Genomic DNA, 24,675 nt, shown 5'->3' with positions numbered 1-24,675 from the left:
TTCGCTGAAAACACTGACTATATTTTGAAGAACTGTTCTCAGAGACTCTACCTTTTAAGAAGACTTAGTGATCATGGAGTGACCCGACTCTAGTTGGGTCACCCCTAGTCTTCAATTTGGGTTAAAAAAAATCATATTTTATTTATCACTACAGAAGGGTTCAGTGAATGCGTATATGAAACTGGTGGGTTCGGTACCTCAAAAAAGGTTAAGAACCACTGTTCTACAAAGACCAACAGACATGAATATATATTTACAAGGTTCTGTACATACAACTTATCCAAATTAATCCAAAAGTCACCTAGAACCTGGGACAATTCTCTCCTTTGGCTATTGATAATTAACAATTTGGTTGGAGGACAATCACTAACTGCACAGTATTATATCTAAACTTTACTTTCTTATACTACGAACTTCCATTGCTGGTTTTTATGTCAACATTTACTTTAAATATCAAACCATAAATATTCTCTTATTTTTTGTCCGTTTTGGATTTTCTTACTTCATTTCCAACTCCACACATCTAACTTCCCCAAAAGCCAGCTCCAATAAACTCAGCTTCACCTTGTACACCGACACCCACCCAGAAACTCCTATGTCAGAGGGGTCCCCGAACCTGTCCAGTCCGTGAGAACATCCCCACATGACAAGTACCACACAACGCAAACGAGAGGAGAAGCTCCAGAGATTTAAGAACATACCGCAGCATCCTCAAGCCCTGCTGGTGATTTGTTCCCATAAGAAAATATGTCAGTAATAGCTACACCTTCATGAATATGGACCAATCTGGAGGCTTTGTACTGTCTGCACAGCGACTTCAGTCAAGTGCCTCTCTCTTAGGAGATGACACGCTAGCCCGTCTGATGTTGGGTTTTTAGAAAGACATATAATGTCTCGACATCAAAGGAATGACGCAAATGTTGTGAAAGGGCTTTCTTTTGTGAGGCTTGTGAACCTCCTGTCAGGCATGGGTAAAATGTGCCTTTTAAAATGTTTGGGAGTGTAGATACGAAAAACAAAGTATTGCATCTTTTTCTATCACACTTTTAAGCTCTCCATGGCTTCTGTGCAGGAACTAAAATCCAATAAAGAAGAAAGACAATGATCCTGGAAGAGGCGCAATCACAAGGTTTTATGTAGAGGTGGAATTTACTGGGTGCATCTTAAAACTGCAGTGATGCAATCTGAGGAAAAACATTGGGTTATTTGTATGAAATAAGAAGCCAACAAATTTGTAGTTGGGCTCAGCCAATCAGATAGCAGTAGCCAATCAGAAAAGCAGTGCAACATCATTGTAATTTCCCCGTTTCCTATAATCTCTGTATCTTTTTTTTATCTGTTGTTTTTCTCTTCCAGACAGTTCAGAAGCAACCAGGAAAGGAGCGGGATTTTGACTCATGTTGGAGGAATTCTGTTTAATAAATTCAGTGCAGGTGCTTAAAAGTTCATCAGGGTGTGATTCATAAAGTTGAGGGAACGTAACGTTGACAGACTAAAGAAGGGCAAGTGAGTTCTTGTAAAGCAAAACTATGCACCCCTGGATTTACTTAAACAAATATCCAAGACCCTCCGACTTGAATATTCTTGCAGTGACATCAGCTAGTAACTACTCAATACTAGCAGATGCAATAAGCAAATAAGCAGCTACTTAATCCTAAAAATAAAATATATATAAGAAAACATATCAGAAGAGAGAGCTTGGCCTAGGAGTCACGGAGGAACCGTAACTAGGTGGGACGTAGTCAGTAAAGTCCGTGTTGACATCCAAGCACATATGAAAAACCCAACAACTTATTTTTTGGTTTCAGCTCAAACTGCCGTGGTTCGTCGTGGTGCTCACACGGTGTTCCTGTCTCAGTTTTCATATCCATCCTAGCTTATAATTTTCAGTGGCAAACATTTTCCCGGTTGAAATTTTCAAACAAAGCTATTTCCGGTCTAAAGCGCGTCTTGAGGGAGTCACATGGCGGCGTGATGATGTCATCAGGACGTACTAAGCGTTTTCTATTAAATTGAGTATTGTATTTTTGGTCACGAGTTTATTTATTTTTAGGTTTTTTTTCTCAGTGTTATTATTTTCTTTTGTACACTTAAATAAGAGTTTACTTGGGTAATTTGTTTTCTTGTTTCGTCTTCCTGTGGGCGGAGCTTGTGACTATAAAAAAAGGGCTCTGCGGCACAGGCAGGTCACGTTGAAGGTGATGGACTTTCGAGCTGTGAAGAAGGTACTGCTGTCTGTTTTTGTCTGTTTTTAACTTGCCTGGAAGGCTATTGTAAATATGCTGCACAGCTTCTCTCCTTTTTCACCAGTAGGTAAGTACAATAAACACCATCTGAAGTGAACTTGCAGTATTGACCTATTTGTTTGTCCAAGTCATAACAGAGCCCCGCTACACAGAACAATTATTTCTTTAGTGTGGTATGTTCGACCTGAAGGAAAAGTGCTTAAAAACATTGATGTAAAATGTTTCCTTGTTATTGGAACAAATAACATTTGCTCAAAATGTAGTCCAAAACAAATTGTTAAACTCATAATAAGGGCTCTTCCACACTCACTTTACAAGGAGAGCTCGAGCTAATGGAGCTAAACACTCATCTTTTTAAGAAAGTAATTTGTACGTGGAAAAACTTGAAGAAAACAAGGTTAAAATCTAGAGAAACAGAAAGATGAGTGCAGATTTACCCAGCTCCAGAGTGCTGCTCAACAGGGTATGAAGAGGAGGTGAAGGGGTGAATACACTTTATAGGCCTGTGGGGGTAGTATTATTGTTCGGTTGTTTACGGACAGTATGATATGGTATTACCTCAGTTGGTTAGGGGCAGTATTGTGGTCTGCACAGTGGGATAGATGTTTGTACTGTTGTCTTGCAGGAGGAAAGACCTGGCTGGTATTCCAATGCAAGGCGACCATTAAAAAGCAATGGCTAAATCTGTCTATGCAGTATTAAGACTTGGAGGTACTTCAGATGATACGGGGGCAGTAGTATGAGATGGAGTTGGCCAAAGGATGTAATTTGTTGTAACTTTCGGGATGTTACAAAAAAGGATGTAATTTGTTGTAACTTTTGGGATGTGTTGGAGACTCTTTGTGGTTCAAAGTACAACACTTTTGTAAAAAAGACTTTTGAAACAACTCAGGAAGGAGATCAATTACGGCTCATGCCGCACTAACTGTGTGCGACACTCAAAGTTAAATGTTGTCCAATAAAAATATTAGAGCTGTGATTCTCACTACCTTAATTCAGCATGTTTAGCTGGAGCGTGGGGATAGCTCTGTGGATAATATTAGTACTCATCAAGACAAAACAAAGAATGAAAGAGAAATTTGAGAAAGAAAGAAAACCATTTGAGAAAGGTAGAAACAGAGAAAGACACAAATAGAAATGTAGCATCTGTCATGCAGCTGGGAATATTTCTAAGGGACGCCAGGAGAAAAAGGAATTAAACACATCATGGGAGAGAAGGAGGGGGGGGGGGCGCTCAGAGAAAGCTGGGAGGGGAGACGAACACAGGATCCAACATGGCTGGACTGGATTAAAATGGCTGGAGTTAAGGAACACTTTTCTGTTTACACAGCCATAATGGCCTGTTTGAACTTTCCTGTCAGACAGGACTCATTTTGCTGGCATGATTAACTTTGGTTCTTAACCAGACTTGCATGCTGACCTTTCCACGCTAAGCCTCTTTTTATGATGACGACATAGGCAATTTGCACCTTGAGTAAAGTTTTATCAAGTGCCAAGTTTACAGCATTTCAAGATTCGTACAAACGAGACGTGTCGTTGATGAATGCAAACCCCTCTGCCTGAAAACAGCTGTAAGTGGCAGCAAAAAATAGGACCACACACACCAGTGGCGCGCGGTGGAGTGAAACCCCGGCACCGAGCCTTGGCTGAGCCTCACTCCCGCCGACCCTGACAGTAATCAGGAGGAGAAGTGAGTGCTGAGGAAGTGTCAACAGAAACAAACCCAGGGCTTCGTTTGGGCCAGATTGAACTGATAGCTCATTGTCGGTGACATAATTTAGATGAATGGTGGGTGCAATCCATCAGTGGAGTATGGCTGGTGAGGGCGAGGGAACGAGGAGGGGTGCGACCCGCTCTGTGTGTGCCTGCCAGTGTAGGTATCCTGTTACCCTACACCTGTTAACAACGCCAATTCGCTTGTATAAACAGTAAAGTGATCCTTTTATTGAAGCCAGGGGGACAGAGAAGAGAAGGGGGACAAAAAAAACGAGTGTAGGGGAAAGAGGACAGGAAAGATGAAGCACGGAGGATTAAAGAAATGTTTTCTTGTTTGATTTTAAGAAAGACAAGCAGCTCTGGACATGATGGATGAACCCGAGGTCTGGAGAGACAAGTCATGGACAGATGACTCAGATACACACTCCAGCACCGAAAGTGAAGCTTCTAGACTAAAGCAACAGGGACATCTAGTGGCGAAACATGTCACCGCACCCCAACTCCGAGCTCCAGCTGAAGGCCAATCCTTTACTCTTGTAAGTCAGTGATAGTTACCATAATTATTTCTGTTTATGGTAATAAATGACAGAATAACAAATGATGGATTTTGTAAAGAAGTTCTTATTGCTTTCTTATACTCAGAGGATTAGATACATTAGGGTTACAGTGAATTTAATCAATTTGGGAAAGCCCATATGGTGATGCTGTCGCTTTGTGAGCTTCTGATGGGTTCATCACTTAGGTTTGATAGAGACAGACCTGTGGATGTCTTTTAATTTAACACGTCACACATAAGGAGAATTGTGAACCTCCAAAAGTTTGGTGCGTTCATTTTTCGGATGCTTGATGACTCCATATTGATCTGCTCAAACGTGTGCGTACGTAAACGGCATGAGAATGTGCAGCCGTCGTACTGTCCAGGAAGGAGACCAGTGCTGAGTCCAAGAGATGGATGTGTGAATCAAGCGAAAACCTAGTGAAGTTATTGATTGAGGTTGGAAGAGTGAGAGCGTTATTAATCCAAAGTGAAACTACTTCTGCATCAGCATAGACTGAAAGGTCACTCTGAGGAGAAGAAGCAAAAAAAACTACATAAAAAAAAAACATGATTATGGTTTGTAAATGCACCGAGGGACAGACTCTTACTGTTTGTCATGTGATTCCACTGAATTTAGAATATGTGGCTGTAATGATCACCATTACGTTGTGAGGAAAAGGGGAGGAGGCTTGAAAGCCTGTGAACATGTGAAGAGTAAATGTGAAGTTGGGTTTCACTTGAGAAGGGACTGATGCTGTTCACAAAAGAGATGAGTCACGAGGACAGAATATTTAGTGAAAATATTGAAACAACATCCCGAGAAAGGCTAAGCAAAGCTTGGACATAAATGGACAGTGACCCTCATCACACTGCCAAATATGTCGCAAGTGGCTTAAGAACGAAAAAGTAAATGTCTTTGAGTGGCCACCTCAAAGCTCTTACTACCGTCTCATGATAGGCTTATGAGCAGAGCTGAAACAGGTGTGTGAGAGAGTAAAGCAGCCTGCAAACCTGGCTCAGTTACACCAGTTCAGTCAGGAAAAATGGGCCAAAATTCCAGCAAATTGTGGTGCAAAGCGAATCTAAAGCACTTAAGATAATTCCAAGTTAGGGTTGATATGAGATTAAATGCTTTAGATGTGAACTAGAAAGAGTTTTAAAAAAAATATCCTTGATTTAATTTTAAATTGTTTTAGTTGAAAAGTAAGGCAACCAGCTTATCTACAACAACTATAAAACAAGTGTTAGGTGTTTGGAGTTTAAGGTTACAATGTTTGTTGATAAGCAAGTCTTTAACTTTATTTTTTGGGGGGTTCATAGATGAAAAGACGTGTGGGGTTTTAGGATGGCTCTGCACAGCAGAACAAAACATTGTTTAGTGACGGACAAGAAAGATATGACCCACTGCATTAGCTGCACTATTTATGCTAAATAGAGAGAGAAACACAAAGCTAGCTTGCTAAACCAGAGCTTTTACAAGTCTGCAGCACAACACAAGTGAAAGAAGGATTTAAGCAGCTAAATGGTTCTAATATTTGCCTTATGTTTTAAATCTGTGTTCAAGGAATGAGGGAAACTGTTTTGACTAGCAAAGCTAACTGGTCAACTTTTGTTTTGAGTGTTTCAACGTCAGTGAGCACCATCGGTTTTTCTAATAGTTTCAGTTTTGCTGAAACTTGTTCAAGAACTTTTTTGTTTTATTATCTGTTTCCGCCACGGTAATGACACTGCGCATAGTCCTAATTTTTCTCTCCCTGTTCCATTGTACAGACTCACTTTCTCTAAATGGCAGAAGCGAGGCGCCAACCAGCCATATTTATCCTGAGAGGAAGTTCCTCGTGTCCTCCTTGCCTCTCTGTCTCCCCCTCTCTTCGCCATCACATTGTGTCTGCAGCGTGTCACGTCTGCCTGGCAATTATTATGAAATTAAAGCTATTTTCCACGGCCGCTGTTTGCCCCGTTAATAACCGCACCGAGATAGGCCTCCGTTCATTTAGCATTTTAGTTCAGCTCAATTCCTGTCGCATTAGCAATAGGAGCAAAATCAGAGTGTCACTCAGATATTCTGCCTAATGGTTTGGCAATGGCTTGGCCTTTTTTCCAACCCCTCTCCCTTTCCTTTTTGCCATCCTCCTAACCCTATCTCTCTACCAATTACGCTGTTTAATCTATATGTAGATAATGGTGTCCGGGACCTCCCCGTTGAAATGTCAGGTGTGAAGAGGTTATTAGCTAACTTTTAATTACTGTCCATCACTCAACAGCCAGCGGAGCTGATTGGCTCTCTCAGTCCGCCTGCTTATCTGAACGTTTGGCTGATGTCGCAGAGAAAGAGGAAGACATTTAAGAAGTAGCAGCTCCCTGACTTACTATCACTATTTCTATTCTATTAACTGAACTAAGTGTTTAGGAGGAAGACAAAGCAGGAAGGGGGAGGAAATGGTGTGGATCATGTGTTAAATAGTTTAATGGTTAAACGGCTCGAGGAACAATACAGTGAATAAACACCTGCAACAAGAGTAAAAGTAACTATGTGCCAAACTAATGTAGAGTAGAGAAATAAACATTGCCTCTAGGTTTTCCCAAAAAACTGCTGGAATCACATTTTGTGTTACTGCAGTGCAGACAAGAGTTTAAATGTTTTGACCTTATTAAGGCTGTAGTTGCATTGTTCATAGAGATAAGGTAGATTTTAATCTCTTTCAAATGCTTTACGGGTCTGCAAAGAGTTTCCTGGAAACCCCCCTGCTGCGATGCTAAGCTCTTTATGTGCATTTAAAGACCCTCAACCTTTGACCCAAAGTTTACAGCTCAACTCTTCCAGTCCTGCTCTGTGATACATTTGCTGGGCTGCAACATTACAGAGATGTGATCTCATGTGTTTGCCAGGCCACAACTCAATGAAGTGTCAGTCAGACTGAACACGTCTGCAGGAAACATTCAGTGTTTTCTGTCTGTTTTCTAAAAGATACATCATCGTTATATTTTTTGCGGGATTGACGGCTAAGTCACACCATCATTAAACAAAGATCTTTATTTTTATGAAGTAGGCCTAGACATTAATAACGATTATTAAATATACTCACACCCCTTGATCATTTTTTACTTTACAACAAAAAATAATACAATTTTAGTGGAGTTAGTGCATTAAATTGGTGCATAACTGTGAAAGGGGAGGAGAATTGTGTTTTTCAAAAGTCTACAAATTAAGATCTAAAGCCTGACATGTATTTGCATTCAGTTCCCTTCACCTATTTACCCCAAAATAAATACATTGGCAACCAGTTGCTTAAATACAGCATTCCTTAGAAATCTTTGCATCTGCTTAGAAAACAAAATGCATGAAAAAAGTCCTGTTTTCAGTTCACTGCAAGCAATGTGGAGCAAACAGTCAAGAAATATGTGGAAGCAGGTGCTCTGATCTGAGGTGACTGTAGTGGTGGGAGCCTTACGCTGCTTTTCTCGACATTAAACAATAAAGCTGGTCAGATGTGATGGGAAGAGGCATTGAAGAAAATCCAGGAAAATTCACATAAAAAAAAGCCCTTGAGCCTGGGCTGGAGATGGTAATTGAGATGTAAAAAGCTGTACGCTTTTAAAAATACTTTTGACAACAGCGGCTCTAAACGTGCAGTTAAGAATAGAAAGCCTTTGCACAATAATATCCTGATTCCTGTGTCTTTATTTGAACTTTACAAGCTGAGAAACACTCAGAATCACTCAGTCACACACACCAGCACGCGCTTACAGAGAAAACCAATCTCCGTTCGTGCTTTGAACTGTCGTTGAGCTGATTTACTATTTAAAACTCAGTGGGGCCAAAGCACCTCTGATTACAGCACCTCTGAGAAAAAAATACTTCCTAAACTCACTTTTTCTTCTTTTGCTTCCTAGCCATCTTTTACAGCTGCATTTTTTTTTGTTGTCGTTTCAAAGTAGAGAGCCGTTTTCTGCAGACATCCACCCAGCTATGGAGGCTCCGGTTTCAGAGAGCTGCTTCTGGATCAGACGCCGTCAGAGATGTAAACAGCCAAGCTCTGTCATCACATTCTTTATTTCAGTCATCACATTCCTTATTTTAGTGAAGACAGAACAGGGAAACAAAAATGAAGGATTGGCTGCAATTAAAAGATATTAAAAGAAATAGATTTTTCAGTTTTCTGCTACCAGCCCCCATTGTTTTCCTTCAGCACAGAAACGTCCCTGTGGTATTCTTGTCCATGTAAACCTGAGCGCTGGTGTGTTTGGAGAAATAACCACACACCAGAGGACGTAGTTTAAGTCGATTATGTTTCTCATTTCAACATGGCTACCTTTCAACTGGACTTTATGTGATATTTAAGACCTTAACTTAGCCCCAAGCCTTCAGTTTGGACTCTGGTCTCTGAGTTTCTGCGGTGAATTACAGCTGACCCATGAAGACCTGGACCCTGCTGCTCCTACCTCTCGAAACCCTCGTCATCTGGAACGCATCGGCGCTCAAGTGAGGGAGGGGCAGAGCTCCATTAGTCTGATGCAAACAGAGGAGGAGGCCACTGGGATGAAGCTGCCTTCTGCTCTGTTTTGTAATGATCTACCTTGGCAGTAACAGTTTGATTTCCCGTCGACCGGGAATGCCATTTTAGATGGAAAAGTTGTGGAAGTAATGTCTGCAGACAACATAAGCTGCAACATCTCAGAACATAATGTTTTGGGATGAGCTGCACCAGCATGTTGCAGAGCTGCTGTAGTGATTTTATGCTGCAATATTCCTTGTTTTTCATGATTGACCTGTCACAAAAGCGCCCTCTGCTGGTGCCTTTTAAACTTTATAATGAGAAACCATAGCAACGTCAAACTTTACAAGAGGGAATGGTTTACGTGTGAGCATGAAAAGCCTCTTTAGGTTGCAGCGAAAATCTGAATCTGGTGTTTGTAGAATAAACTCCGGGACAGAGAGCATCCAACTTTTAGCGATGAAAGTTTTTTTTATCTTCTTTTTTGTTTCCTGTTTGAGTTCAGTTCTAAACTTGCTGATCCACCTAAAAGGGGCTCTTTGCATTTAAATGAAGAGTTGTAGAAATTCTCTATTAGACAATTGATGACCAAATAATGTAATGTCATTGGGCCATTATTACATGAATGCGAATATATCAGCACGAAATCCAACACCTCAATCGATGGAGCAAACTGCACAAAACACATTGCCTGGTGAGATGCTGCCCTCTGCTGGAAACCTGCGTATTTGCATGTAAAAATCTGCCCATGACTTAGGCGGAGCAGTTAGCACGTTCAAGAGTATTTATTGAGGAACGTGTATTAAAATAATAATAATTATCCAATAGCTAATTTCCATTTGTAATCACTCAAACAAAATCTGCCTACTAAAATAAACGAAATGAGTCCACAAAACATGAGAACAAGTTTAAAACACTAAACTGATACAAATTCATGCAATTACTTATTCTATTTCTGTCATATAACTACTAAGCTAGCAATTGTTAAAAGTGGTCGTCTTAGAAATTACTGGGTAAAAAAACATACTCTAATTTAGTTATTTTTAATCTTTTCTTATGCAACTGAAACACTAAGAAATAAATGCAAATTGTTTGTTTTAAAATATATTCATACTATAAACTGGCCTTCAAGCAAATCTGTCCAAAGACGCTAAAGTATGTGGGTTTTTAAGAATATTTTTTTAACTAAAAACAGTCCTTGTCTGAAACCTAATAAAGTAAAACATTGCTGTTACAATCAGGTATAAAGTGCAAATGACTGTTAATTGATTAAAGTTGGTGTAAAGTATACAATAAACGCCAGAATTATTTAAGACTCAGATTGTCTGCAGAAACTGTGATGATATTCAAACTTACAACAGTAATAAAAGGATAGGAAGAAGGGAAGAAAGGATGAAAGAAAAAAAGAAGGAAAGGAAGAAAAGAATGGAAGGAACAAAGAAAAATATGTTTCAAACCAGATTCAGAAAACTTTCTTTCTGATTTATCATTGGTTATTATTGAAAGCCCGACTTGTCTTACATTGTTTCTTTATTTAGACATACCAGAACAGAAACACAACAAAAGTGCTTTATTCCAACCAACTCTTAACAGAATAGTTCAGACATCAAACAATGAAGCAATGAAAAGTTCATACATTTCTTACATTCATGATTCGTCCGGCTGATTTGAGAATTATTGAGACATTATTGAATTTTCAAAGTATTTTGTTGGCACCTGGGACAATTTATCATCACTGATTTACAGAATGACAAACGTAATCTGGAAAAACAAAACATGCTTACATTGCCAAAATAGTAAAGCAAACTTAGTGCAGCTGATTGTTGAACATATTTCTCAGAAAATGTGTGTTTTAATGCCTTAAAGACTCAGAAACAATCCAACCTCTTGTTGCAGGAGAATCTGCTGATTAGAAACAATCCTTTCCATCTCTGTGGCTTCATCTCTCCTCAGCACCATCGTTTACCAGCTTTATTAAATATAAAATGAATGTCTCCCTTCAAAGGTACTCACAGAAACACAGAAAAACAAAAATTTCAAATTCAATTCTGATGCAAAAAAAAAAAAAATGCTGAATGTAATGGTATAATTTTCAAAGTTGTGGAAAAATATCTTGCCAAGACAGCATTCTTTCTTCTAAAGATCAAAACATTTTTAATTAATTATAATATGACAGAAATCCTTATTTGCTTAATTACAGAAAAATAATAGTTAGTAGTAAAAAAAATAAATAAAAATTAGTAGTCTAGAAAAATAACTCAACGTGTTTTTTCTATGTAGCAAAACAGTAGATAGGCTAAAACTTCTTATAGCTTTTAAGAATTTGATGCAAGTTAGTTGGATTGAGTTGAGCAAGTTATTAGGAAAAAACATTCTTTAAACAACAGTGCGCTCCATATAGTTGTTTTTCAGCCCTGCTCAGTTTCTGTTTATGGTCATTCATATTTCCAGAGGTGCTCTTAAAGTCAGCTACAGACCCTCAAGTTCTGGGTCTTCAAAAAGAACCAAAAATAAATAAATTAACATTGCAAAGCATAAACAAATCCTTCCTCAATTAAGATATTTCAAAATGCATAGCATAGTTATTCCTTTAACTTGGCATGCCTAAAAAATAGCAAAATCCCTTAAAAGGGGCACTATTATGTTGTTTTTTCCAGCCACTTAGTGCCATTTTATAGCATTATCAAGTAACTATATTGCCAACATTTGTTACAAAAATGCTGTATAAATCAAATATGCCTTAAAAGAAATTTGATTTTGTAATTTAACACTTTCAAATTAGACCTCCGTCTCTTTAGGAAACTCTTGCTCTTTCTCACACTCTGCCTTCAGGGATGTTATCACAACAATGTTCTTCCATTGACTCTTTAATAACATTTCTGCCAGCGTTTCACTGAGACGCAGCTCATATAATACAGCTGAATGGTTGCCACGGGAGATTCAAGGATTTCTCAAACATGCATGAAAGACTGAAAGCAACACTTCAGGTATGTTTTTGGTGAGGGAACAACATGATGGAAAGTTACAAATGAGTCGATTTTACATAATAGTGCCCCTTTTACACAGAACAGAGATAACTGGGGATTTGTTGTTAATTTTCGGGCCTCAGATATTTTGGCTTTGTAGTTTTGGTCACTTCCTGCCTGATGGAGCGGCCTGCAACTGAAAGTTTTACGCTAAACGCACATCAGTTCGTAGGTGACTAGCAGAAAGTTGCTCATATCTAAACAGCTAGGGTTAAGCAGTCAGGCATTTTGAATACGACATTCTTGCAAATATGGGAGCTTCAATGACCTCTACAGATTCCTTGTGACCATCAGAGTATCTACCCTTTGGATGCTTTATCAAATCTCACTCCACTTTGTGGCACAGCTGTCATCAGTGACTAGCAAAATTCATTGACTTTTCCTGTTTCTCTGCCTGACAAGGCAAACTACCTCCATACAATGTTGCCATGACCCTCCTGTGGACCTGCTGGCCACGTTACGGCAGCTTTCAGCCTCCAGCACAGGCTCATCGTGAGACACGGCGTGGATTGGCGGAGCGGCACAACTGTCTCCTGTGAAAAGCTGTGCGCCAACTTGGGAAAATGAAGACGGCTCAGGTTTACGCCAATCAACTTTGGCGTAAACGTGTAGCCTTGAAAAATATTTTTAATGACAATTGTATTTAAAATATTGTTGACTTTGACTGCAGCACGCACTCTTTCTTCTCAAACACCCGTTCAAACACTCTGAAATACATTCAGTAAGCGATGCAGCTCCTCGGTTTGAAGGTGCTCTGGTGACTGTCACATTAAAAACACAGTTGGTGATCTCAGTTAGTTAATGTTAGAAAATTAGTTTATTAGTAGGTTAGTTTGTTAGTTTGCAGAGCTCTTGGAAGCTCCTCTGGTTAGTAACATTTAAGTTGCTTTTTAAGAGATAAAACTTCCACTCAGCTCTTAAAACACACTTGGGAACGTTGATGCTTTCTGGGGGGAAGGGAAAGCCAGTTGACTGTCTTATAATCAGCATCACTGGTACCACAACGCATGCTTTAATTAACGTGAAATCAATCAGACGACAGGAAGATGTTAGTAAGAGTAGCAGATGGTCCGATACAGCCTCTACATTGTTAGTATGAGCAGTATTAGGAGTTAGTTACTACCTGCAGGGACAAAAAGGCCGGGTTGACCACACAGAATACAACCAGAGAGAGAAAATGCTTTATATAAAAAACTCATTTTAAAACATGCAAATTTAGCCTTTAAAATGAAATCGCTTGGGATCAGATCACATTTTTCCAGCTTCAGTATGTGGTCAACCGAGTTTGACCTCAGCAGCTGCAGCTGCTGCTGCTGCTCTTCTTCTAGCTGTTCGGTTTTCAACGTTGCCCTTCCCCGGGTCCTGAAACCCTTCTTTCCATGCTCGCTCTAGGATCTCCGCGTCGGACACCTCTAAAAGGATTGCAGGATCATGCAAGAGAAGTGTGCATCTTGAAGTGTGCATAAAGCAGAAAGGGAAGTTAGTGGGTTAGAAGTGCCAAGGCGTCTGCATTCTCAACACGGGTTAGTACTCCTTCGACTGTTAGCAGACGTTAGTACTGTTAGATATTAGTCAGATACTGTTAGTGCAATCCAGACGTGGGTAAAAGGCTATTTACGCATCATTATTAGCATTTGCTGTAATTTGCTTAAGACGGGGCTGCTGGCACTGAAACCGTCTCGACTTTTGCCGGCAGGCGTCATTCAGAAAACTGCACCGCACTAATTTCCAATGACATCCTTGTGATCTAAATCACAAGTAGCACTGTTTTTTTTGTTGGTTTTTTTTTCTTAATGAGGCTGTAACAAATGCTAAGAATCATCAGTAAATAATGTTTTATCCCTTATCTGGCACATCCAGTGGCTAAAAAGGATTGTAGCGGCAGTTTCAGGCCCATTACAGACACGTCTTATCGGACTGATGAGACACACGTGCACAGGTACTGCCACTAACACAGATGGAGCGCATGCAGAGAAACACATGCACTCTCCCACACACGCACACACACACCCACACACACACTCAGACATTCATCCCACACACACACACACACACCCTACAGTTCAACTACAGAATAGTACAGTAAAAATAGCTGGTTTCGCGTTGAGCTCGGGAGGTTTCTCAACAAGCACAAATGTGTGATTTACACATTATTAGAAGGTGAGAACATCCGTCATTTTCACACACCAGCACATAATATTTTTGTTCGTACAGGCCTCGAATATAAACCCCTCATATATATGGATCTGGAAACACTGCAGGCCAGTTTTCACAAACAGACACAGAAGGTAATGTTACATAAGCAGGTGAACGCTTGGGAGAAACGATCAATTGCAAAAAAAATAAATAAAAATTGTAACTCAGGTGGTCCGATACCTGATTTGCAGTACAGGTTTCTATGCATCTAATCAACAGAAAAAGAAACAGGAGAGGGACTGAATTAAGCTATAAAACGGCTTTAACAGAGCAGCAGACGGCTCTGACTGAAGTCCCTTCCAGCAGCCACACGTGATTAAACGGACAATGACAGCAAAGCAATAGCTCGTTTCTTTTGGCTGACGAATAGAAGCAGAAGTCGTCTCTCGGTTGAGAGACACACTAGTGCTGAAGGTTTTCCTTCGAGGACGCATCACGACACACGTCTCCGCCACTGCAAGAGAAGCAGACCAAACACAGGGAATAAAAATTCTCTTGCAACTTTTCAGACCTCATAGGGGGAATCTTTGTCAGTTAGAAACTCATTGAAAGGTTGATTTGGGGTCATTCAGTTCAAGCAGTGAAACACACACAGATTAAAAACAGAGTGATATTTTTAAGAATTTATTCATGTTGATTTAGATGCCAATGCCATAAAACTAATTGTATTATAAACAAGCTCTTATGATTAAGGAGGGAGGGCAACAAAACAACGAGTTGCCAAAGAAACTCACTGTTCACAGAGTTCTGGAAGGTTGAGTGGAAGGAAAAAGTGTGGTTCACCAGCAAAATGAATAGTCACATCCTGTAGTGAATCACCACACACAAATGTACCCGGGACATGGGTTACAGCCTTTACACTCGTTGCATTAAGCCACCCCCCGAACCAGAGAAATTGTCAGAAATGTCTACCTGCGCTAAGAAGAAAAAGGACTGAACTGTTAAGTCTTATTTGAAAGATGAAAATGCATAAACCAATGTTCCAATGTGTTATAAGCTGATTTTATTTTCCAAAAGAACTTGGAACTTGCCCACACTGCCAGATATACCGCCTACGAATTGAAGCGAATTGAAGTTTTTATTAGCCGTGAACGTTCAAGTGGGCAGAAATAATGAATGGAAACACATCACTCTGTAAGATCACTATGACATGGGGGTTATGCTTTCTGAACTGAGATACTGAATAATGTTTCGGTGTCCGTGTAGGAGACAGAAATGTTTTCTGGGATGATCCTACATAATGTTGAATAAATAAACCGGAGAAGCAGATTATGTTAATCAGATTTGATCTATGCTTTCATGTTGGTTTATCTCTATACTGTAATCCTACACAGGGCAGAGGAACATCAACAGAAACATGTCAGTGACTTAACACATTGCTAATCTCATGTTGCAGCTCATGTTTCCACTAATGCAGGAGCTAAACACAAATACACTGAAATCTGTCTGAGAGCTAGAGGGACACTAAGTTAATAAAGAATTAAGCTGAGTGGTTAAAATGAATCTGGACATAAAGTAAAGAGCCATAGGGTAAGAGTGTGAAATGAATATGAGGGAAATAAAGGGCCTGTCACCATGAAGGTGGCAGATTCAGTACCGTTCTGTAAGGCAGCGCAGCAAAGGAGGTGGAGGAACGCCAGCTGGGGCACAGTGGGATCTGGTTGAGGCCAAATCTGCTTTTTCATCAGTGCAACTGGAGAAGGGACACACAACACAAAGCAGCAGAAAAGTGGGACGCAACCCAACTGTCCTATCAAGATCCCCAAAGGGATCTGGCTCCTATTCTTTCGTCGGCCGTCAGAGCTTTTCATTATGCGCGGGCGAAAACATGACACTGACAACTAAATGGCCAGAAACTGATCTGTGAAGATTAATCTGCTCCAGCAATTTTAACAAAGATAACACATAACCTGCCCCGTCGTTGGATCCTCCCAGAGTCCTGTTTGGTGCCATGTCAGCAGCTCTGGGGACGAGTCCAGCCCGTACAACGCTGGTCAGCTAAAACAGCAAACACATTATTCTCAATCAGTTTTGGTCGATCTTTATTCCTCTCTACTTCCTGTTCTGCGTCATGTCAGATCAGAGCGCTACAATTAACAACTGTGTTACAGCCCTTAGTGTTCAGACCAGAGGTGGACATTATGCATTTTAAATGTAAAATAAACAAACTGTAGAGACGTGTTAACTTCTCTGACGTATTACTTTAATTTGGCATTAAAATCTGATGAACTGCTTTTCAGTACAGACTGGGTAGAGTCAGGGAAGAAGCTTAATTGTTTGTGCACAATCACACATCCTAAAGTTCTCAGATTCACTGACTCAGCAATCAATGTACAATAATTCAGCTTTGCCGTGACCAGGTGATACATTGAATTCAGCATTGAAAAAACACTGAAGGTCTTTTTCTGTTTTCACAAATAAAATAAAGTTTTTATGAATCTTGAACAATTTAACGAATATATAAAGTCAAATAACCCATTTCAGCTTTAAACAGTTGTAAGAGTTTCAGACTTTAAACTAGAAATGATCAGATGCGGAGTCTGTCTTATAAGATAGACTCTATAAAACAGAAAACCATAAAAGCTCAATAAAGTGTCATAATTACTTACAGTGCTTACAAAGTGTGAAACACGGGGGTGTTCAGTCAACCCTGCAAATAAGCAACAGAGGACTGGTTTCGTGCTAAACTGACAGGTATTTATTTATTTATTTATTTATTTATTTATTTATTTATTTATTTATTTATTTATTTTTTTTTTTTTTTTTTTTTTTTTTTTATGTTGTCTACCTCTGGTAGTTACCCGCTAATCCCTGACATATTTATTTAGATTTAACTACAGACACAGAGAGGCTGATATAGGACAGACTGAACTAATCATGTTACATTATGGCTGAATATGACTATCAACACTACGAATGTCTTCGTTTGCGTGATTTGCCTGAGCAAATGAATTTGCTTGACATTAACGCAGATTAGGAGCACATTTAAAAGCAGGGCAATGCTTGATAAATGCTACTGCAAAGTTTTGAGACATGTTTTCCGGCTCAGAAGGAAACCTCTCTTGAGGGCCCCCTGCTGGCCTGGAGACCTAGCTTGCTTCTGCCTTAGGCCGGCTCTGTTCCCGATGATGAAAGGCCATATTTTTCTATTTTGTTCATTGTAAACATTTATTATATATATATATATATTGTTATTTTTACAAAAGCTGCCCACGAATTTGAGAATGTTTTTTTTTTTTTTTTCTCAAGACCTGCGGGCCTTTTGCGTCAAGAGAGTACCAGAGATGTTATTGAGAAAACCCCATGTACTACTTGGAATAATTTGATAAGTGGAAATAAAAAGCTAAAAATAATTTTTAAAAAAGTTTGTATTGCAAAATTAATAATATTTTCCCCATACCATAGATCTTCAGGTTCCACCTGTCCCGCAGCATAAAAAGGGTGCGAAGAGATCATGGCTTCTTCCTTTTCTTCCGCTTGTCCCTCCATCCTGGGAGAAAGCTGTTCAACATGCGCATACCCGCTGTGTTGGCGCAGTTTAACTGCCTTCGCCGCATAAAGGAGGTCGCTGCTCGGACCGAGTCTCCAGCCTTTCACCGTGAGCCGAGGCTCGGCGTCCTCTTCATGGCCGCCGAGCTGAAACAAGCAGATGTGGGAGTGCCAGCAGCAGCTGCGCACTGACGGGGGAGACGGCAGTTCAGTTCGCGGGAGGAGGGGGGGAAACAGGACAAAGTGGAGCAGGAAGCTTTGGACAAAGATAATGAAGCGAAGGTATTAATGAGAACAGAGGCTCCTTTGAATGAGCGGGACTCCGCAGTCCTGAGAGAATGAGCGGCTCTCGGTCTCCAGCTGCTGCTACAGGTTTATGGTCTTTTGTATGCAACCCCTTTATCCACCATCTGTGTTTCCTGGGCAACCGAGGATCGCCTGCAGGCGGCCAGCTAAAGCACCGCAGCCACCTCAAATCAACACACGATTGCTGCACTGTCATTTTTATAACATGTGCTGCCGGGCTATTTCACGTCTTTTAATAATATGCCAAACAATCAAATTAATCTTTTAGCAAAGATTTGCGATTTATTGTTTTAATTAATTTAATTTTTTTTAATAGGACAACCTAATGTGGGTTTTTTTTTTTTTATCTTGTCCTGAGTTCAATATGGATCAATCAATTCCTGGGGTAATTTAGCACAAGTTTGGGTTATAGGTTTAATTCCACATGGTTGATGATTTAACCCAAACAGTAATGGTCTAAAGTTACTAATTATCTTACTTGAAGGCTGCCAGAGTTAAAAAGAGTAAGCTAGATTTCTAAACAAGTGATATCTGGGTCAAATGAAAGATTCTGATCCATCCATGTTATTCTTGCTGAGTTGCTGGTACATATAACCACAGAACAACACACAGACAGTGTGTGTTAAGAGATCATATCATACACCGATCAGAAACACATTTTCCTTAAGCTCACATTTCTGTGTTATTGTTTTGTTGTTTTTTTTCTTGATGTAATATTCTAATCCTAAATATTGGGCTTTCATCGGCTGTTTGCCTAAAATCATCATGATTAACAGAAATAAAAGCATGAATTCATCAGTGTATGTTGTTATTTTATGTTCCACGTTATTCCATGTACATCATTCAGTGAATCGAATGAAAAAAAAAAACTTTTCAATAATACTGAAATTGTTATTGTTATTTTCTATTTCAGAATTACAATAGAAGACATAAGAACATAATTCAAAAATGTTTATTCTTGGCTTCCTTCTATGAACAGACATTAATATTAGAAGCAGAAGTGACGTCAATATATTTGAGACATCTGACAGCTGACATGTTGCTTATGTTTGCAAACAGCAGATTTAATGCAATGAGTTTTACTAAAATGTCAGTCTCTCTGTTACAGCTGTTGTGGTTTCTAGCAAGGAGACAATGGTTGTCAGGTAGCAGATAGATATCACCAAAACCTCTGATTCAGAAGAGAGAGTCTTGGACATAACCAAAATGTAATAGTGGAATCGATGCCCCTTTGAATCGGAATGTAATTTTTTAATGGAGAATTTATAAATCCAGAACTTTCCCTCTTTATTTTTTACCAGACATATTTTAGCTTCAGGTTTTAAAAATTGCCATCCACTAGGGGGCGACATAGAAACGTGAGCTGCTTCAGATTTGATCCCTCTCGGTTACCATACATGCCTGCGCTCTGTGTTGGCGCATTTTAAAAGAAACTCGACGACTGTTTTCCTTCTCATCGTTTATGCATCAGCCTGGCACCGCAAGTCTCTCTGGCTTGTGCCGGGTCACCGAGCACCTTTTCCTGAGTAGTAGCAGAGCAGCTAAGGACTCCTCCCAGGTGACTGGAAATGGGATAACCTGCATCATAAACGCCACAGAAACCAAGAACGATGCTGCGCCTCCTCCCGGAGTGGAGTACATCCACATCCCGGTGCCCGACTCCCCGAAGTCCCCGCTCAGGGACCACTTTGACCAGGTGGCGGATAAAATACAGAGCACAGCAGAGGGCCACGGCTGCACACTGGTGCACTGCAACGCCGGGGTGAGCCGCTCCGCCGCCCTCTGCTTGGCCTATCTCATGAAGCACCGCGGGGCCAGCCTGCTGGAGGCCCACCGGCTGCTGAAGAGCTGTCGGCCTATCGTCAGGCCGAACCCCGGGTTCTGGAGGCAGCTCATCCAGTATGAGGCGGAGCTGCGTGGGAGCAGTTCAGTCAGGATGGTGCCTTCTTCTTTTGGAGAGATACCTGACATTTACGAAGAGGAGACCCGGAACATGGTCCTTCTGTGAAGAGACACTGACTCACTGGGGGGGAATAAATACTGTGGCGCTGATGAGCAGCGATGTAAACATGAGTCACCTTTGGGTTAAAAAGACAGACCTACTGGCACTGAGAGAGTTTTAGAAACTGTTTAATACAATCTAAATAAATACTTGTTTGTGTGTGTCCCGTTTTTAAAAAAAATATTTTTCTTAACTTATTTAACAAATTCTGTGTTTCTCTTTTGGTCGCGAGATCCTGAGAGAAAGAACCAGATCCCGGTCAGATACTATAAGAGGCTTAAATGAGCTTTTGCCATGAGGTCTAAGCTAATGGTGGGAGGGTGATGAGCTCCATCAACCAGGGGAGCTCCTCCTCCTCATCATCATCAAAATGAGTCAATCAGACAAAAGGCACCAATCCCACCTGGGAAACCCCAGAATGTGCTGGAGAGTGTCTGGGTTTCCCTCCAGGACCTGCTAGCCAATCTTGGTTAAGCAGAAGACAATAGACAGGTGGCCACTTAAAAATGTCTATAGGATATTGAATAAATGCTCAAAATGTCCAGTTGACAATGATGACATAGTTATTAGGTTAGGATTAGATCAGAAACTAGTTACATAATTACAGATGCTGAAATTCATGCCGAATGTTACACTATTTGCATATTTGTGAATTAGGTCCATCAAGATGACCATTCAGGGATACTGAAACATTTTAAAATTTAAGCTATGGTGTGGAACCTTTCGCTGCTATATCTTACTAATAACTATTTATTGCTGCTTTTTAGGTCACGGTATAAATGATAAACAATACGATAAATGCCCACTTTTGCATGCCGACCTCTGTGGAGTTTGGACACCAGTGTCAGATTGCTCCATTGAGCAGAACGACCTCAAAAAAACAGGAAGCTTCAAACCAAACCATAATCTTGCGTCAGAATTTTCAGTCAGAATCTAGATATATGATCTGGGAGGTCCGGAAAACTGCGGTCAGAGCAAAAGGTACATTAAAAAAAAAAGCATCAACTCAGCTTCAAATTGAAGCTACAGTTGTCAGCTGTGAACTCCTAAAAAGTTGTTACTTTGTATTGGTGTACCTCATAACATATCAATGAAATACTTTAAGGTTGTAAATTTGAGAAAATATGGGGAAGTTCAGGATGTGGGAGAACTGCTGCAAGGTACCGTGTCTGCTAAAATAAAGCAAGACTAGCATGCAATCTTGTGTTTGAGGGCACTTTTTAAAACCAGAACAGACAAAACCACATTTTTGGATGAAAATTACATTTTATAATAAAATGTCTTGTTTTCCCCAATCAGTTGAGAGTCATCTTGTGCAAATCTACTTAGATATTTAGAAGCATTTTTTTTCCACCGTCCTGGAATGATAATGTAATTTTGCACTGTTTTTTTTGCCCTTTTAGCCCATGACTTTTTGCACATGACAAGGATTAAATTAGGGATGTACTGTTTAAAGTATTCAAGAGGGGAAAAAAAGTGACAGAAGAAAGTTATCAAATAGCTTTTATTTTAATATACAAGCAGTCAGCTGATCATATTTGATATGAAGTAAAACAGCAGAGTGTCCATAAAATTCCTCCTGAAATTATAAATTATCTATAATTGTGACACTTAACTCAGAGGACCAAAAAAGATTAACTGTTTGGCATACTACAAACAGGGCTTCCAGGAAGCAGCAGATTATTCTCTCTTTCACCAAAACTTGCTAGAATAAAAAAGCTTACTGAAAAGTATGAGACAAAAAGAAAGACAGCAGCACAATAAATCACAATAATTCCTTGAATAATTTGGCACAGGTATGGCATTTTTTTTCTAAATACAAAAACAAATCCATTCAAGGGGAAAGAACAAACTTCTTATTTTAGTGGTCATATGTACAGAGCAATCTTTTTCCTGAAAGAACCAAAACAAAGAGGCTGCAGTCAAATCCCACCCTACAAAATGCAATTTCAGGTAGAAACTATATATTCTGGACAACAGATCCAACCCATCAAGTGGTATAAGTTGAGACAAAAAACAACACAAAACAGCAAAAAGTCACCATTGGCCGAGCATACGATAACTGGACTGACAAGATTTCAACAGTGGTTCCAAAACAGATTGTTTAAGGAAACGGCACAAATAGAGGTATTTAAACAGAAACACGACATTGACGACTTACTCGGGTGCATGTTGAAATCTGTCCAATACCATAAACTAAGATGGAAGTGCAGACGTTTGATTTGCTACTTCTACATCCTGAGTGAGGACCTTCGACAGGCCAGATTGCAAAAGCAGTGCAAAATACTGCAAGCCTATTTCACATAACTTCCTTTTTTACTTCCCCCTCCATCTCAGCCCCCTCTAACTCCCTCCCTTTCCCAATAAGGCATCAGTGTTGTCTGCATAGTCATGCAACATTTAGAAGTCAAGAATAGGAGAATGTCCATTTAACAGGTTGTTTTACTAAGTGCAGATCCATGATTTGTATCCACTCGCAATCCACAAAAGCCGTTTTCTCAGCTTCTCTGGGCAGCTTTGGATCACATCTGAAAGAAAAAGAGTTCAAAGTCACCAAAATTTGATTGGATTTGATGAGCCTCTCATCCACGCAGGTGGTGAAAAAGGTCATCATAGCAGTGTTTAAACATGGTGGTGGTGTGGGGGTGTTTTATTGCTTCAGGACCCAGATGACATAAGCATGAATTTTGAAGTCCACCTCTCTTTAATTTCAAATTAAAGAATCAAAAGACGAAAACTAAATGACGTCTTTGGAGCGGCCTAGTTAAAGTCTGGATTAAAATGCGACTGAGATTCTCTGCCAAGATTTTAAATAAACTGTTCATGCTCAAAAACCTTCCCATCTGAAATAATTTAAAAATAAAAGAAATAAAACACTGCTGGTCAGTTTGGACAGTTTCTTTAATTTAATACAATTATTTGAATGCTGTATTCACTCTGGCTTTCTTTGTCTGATCTTAAAATGTGTTTAAAGAAATGAAACCTTTAAGTGTGAAAGCAAAAAAAGACAAAAAAAAATCTAAAAAACTGAAAATACATTTTCACTGCACTACAACAGCATTCATTTTTTTGCATTGGGTGTCTAAAACCAGACAGAGCTAATCCAAGTCCATTTGATTGGTTGATCGGTCGCTCTTGATGTCTCCTCCCAACAAGTTTAGCGAGAGCTTCAGACTGGAAATTAGAGGACATCAAGACGAGGCTTTGCCTCACCATGGTCAGATATTTGGCTTTTCCACTAAAGGTCAAGCAAAAGAACTGATTTGGATTCTGTCACCCAAGTGTCCAGACAGAGCTTTGTCATTCATAACAAATGTTTCATATTTTTTGTATTTAAGTGATATTGGGAAGGACAGTAGTGCATGGACACAGCTTATTTACACAGATATTTATTCCAGTATTATCCCTGTAAATGATTTCTCTAAAATCCTCACCTTAAATTAACATTGTTTAAATGACAGTTTTAAAATACCATTTGCAACATTTTGATAAGCTGCTGTTCCCCGTACGCCTGCTTCTGGCTCCTGATGAAGCGGTTCTTTATATTCATGTTAGCATATTATCCAGAGGTGCTTCCCCTTGTCATGTCGTTAATCCTGTTCCAGTGCGGCCCAAAGACTGGAACCACCCACCTAACCAGCTTCCTGGGCCAGGACAGAGAGCCCATTCAAATCAGTTGTTTGTGCTACAAATTCTGTTAATGAAGCCAAGAGGAATGAGGTCGAACTATACACCTGCAGAGATCCAGGTAGTTCAGTAAGTGCAAGTGGCAACAGCTCGATTTTGGACGCAGTAAGAACCTTTATTCTGTTGCTTTCTGACTGTCGTGGCGCTAAAAGCCGACAGATCAATACTTCTTTCCAACTCTCTTTTTACTCCCCTCTCAGGTTAAAGCTAAAGCATAACTCAACTGTTCTTTATTGTTGTTTTTTCAATCTCTCAGTATGTCAACTGATTCTTAAAAAATTAAACATAAAAATATACAATCTCACATTTTGTAGAAAGATTTTTCTAAATATAAAGGCAAAGATTTTCCTCCTTAAGGTTGAGTTTGTGCAGTAGGATGGTTTGTCGTAATTCATTGCTGCTACAACTTACATGTTGTTCCAGCTTCTGGTAATTTGAGGATTTAGGTCGGCGTGCGGATCTGGAATTCTTCCCTTCCAAAGCAAAGGCGATAATCTGGATTAAAGAAGAAATTTTTTTTTTTTTTAAAATCAAGATTTTGACCTAAAGCAGAAATTAGCTTTAGGTTCCTACAAACTAGCTCAATAATGAATTGTTGTGTAACTGTGCTCAGGGCTCCATCACACAACAACATGAACATAAGGTTCAGTTTCATTGTGTGCTTAAAGTACCTTGCGCTTGTTGTGCATAGCGATGTAGAGAACGGCCACCATCACAGCTCCAGTGACGAGGTAAGCAAAGAAATGACTGTTTTCCCCCTCCATCTCGCTTGTATCTATGACTTTGCCAGATTGACTACTTGAAGAGAGCTTTCCCTGCGATTTTGCTGCATCTTTTTCCGATCCCCCATCTTCATCACCCTCTCCCTCCATCTCTGATGCATTGATGCCTTCTTTTTCCAACCCATCCTCTTCATCACCCTCTCCATCCGTCTCTGATGCATTGATGTCTTCTTTTTCCAACTCATCATCTT

General features: G+C 39.9%; 2 protein-coding genes and 2 long non-coding RNA genes across 5 annotated transcripts; 2 read left to right on the top strand and 2 right to left on the bottom strand.

The window, feature by feature from the left end:
- The first annotated feature begins 2,202 nt into the window (after positions 1-2,202).
- Positions 2,203-6,447, top strand: LOC103470548 (uncharacterized). 2 transcript variants are annotated; one of them, XR_534501.2, is made up of 4 exons: positions 2,203-2,313; positions 2,872-2,957; positions 4,308-4,498; positions 6,271-6,447. It is a non-coding gene; the product is annotated as an uncharacterized LOC103470548 (long non-coding RNA). The 2 variants fall into 2 exon arrangements; XR_534500.2 differs by lacking the exon at positions 2,872-2,957.
- Positions 6,448-12,127: 5,680 nt separating this feature from the next.
- On the bottom strand, positions 12,128-18,119 carry LOC103470546 (uncharacterized). The gene is made up of 3 exons (XR_534499.2): positions 17,619-18,119; positions 15,816-16,216; positions 12,128-14,672 (listed from the first exon to the last, which is right to left on the bottom strand). It is a non-coding gene; the product is annotated as an uncharacterized LOC103470546 (long non-coding RNA).
- An 895-nt stretch (positions 18,120-19,014) lies between these two features.
- On the top strand, positions 19,015-20,164 carry LOC103470545 (dual specificity protein phosphatase 14). Its single transcript, XM_008419079.2, has one exon. It carries the CDS (start codon positions 19,476-19,478, stop codon positions 20,019-20,021), a length of 546 nt encoding a protein of 181 aa, XP_008417301.1. The 5' UTR covers positions 19,015-19,475; the 3' UTR covers positions 20,022-20,164.
- Positions 20,165-21,501: 1,337 nt separating this feature from the next.
- tgoln2 (trans-golgi network protein 2) lies at positions 21,502-24,669 on the bottom strand. Its single transcript, XM_008419078.1, has 3 exons — positions 24,374-24,669; positions 24,114-24,197; positions 21,502-22,543 (listed from the first exon to the last, which is right to left on the bottom strand). Exons 1-3 carry the CDS (start codon positions 24,572-24,574, stop codon positions 22,538-22,540), a joined length of 291 nt encoding a protein of 96 aa, XP_008417300.1. The 5' UTR covers positions 24,575-24,669; the 3' UTR covers positions 21,502-22,537.
- Between the last annotated feature and the right edge of the window lie 6 nt (positions 24,670-24,675).

The sequence above is a fragment of the Poecilia reticulata genome, linkage group LG9 (assembly GCF_000633615.1).
Source record: "Poecilia reticulata strain Guanapo linkage group LG9, Guppy_female_1.0+MT, whole genome shotgun sequence".
NCBI lineage: Eukaryota > Metazoa > Chordata > Actinopteri > Cyprinodontiformes > Poeciliidae > Poecilia > Poecilia reticulata.
Note: the sequence above shows the minus strand (reverse complement) of the source record. Positions and strands in the feature narration are given on the sequence as shown.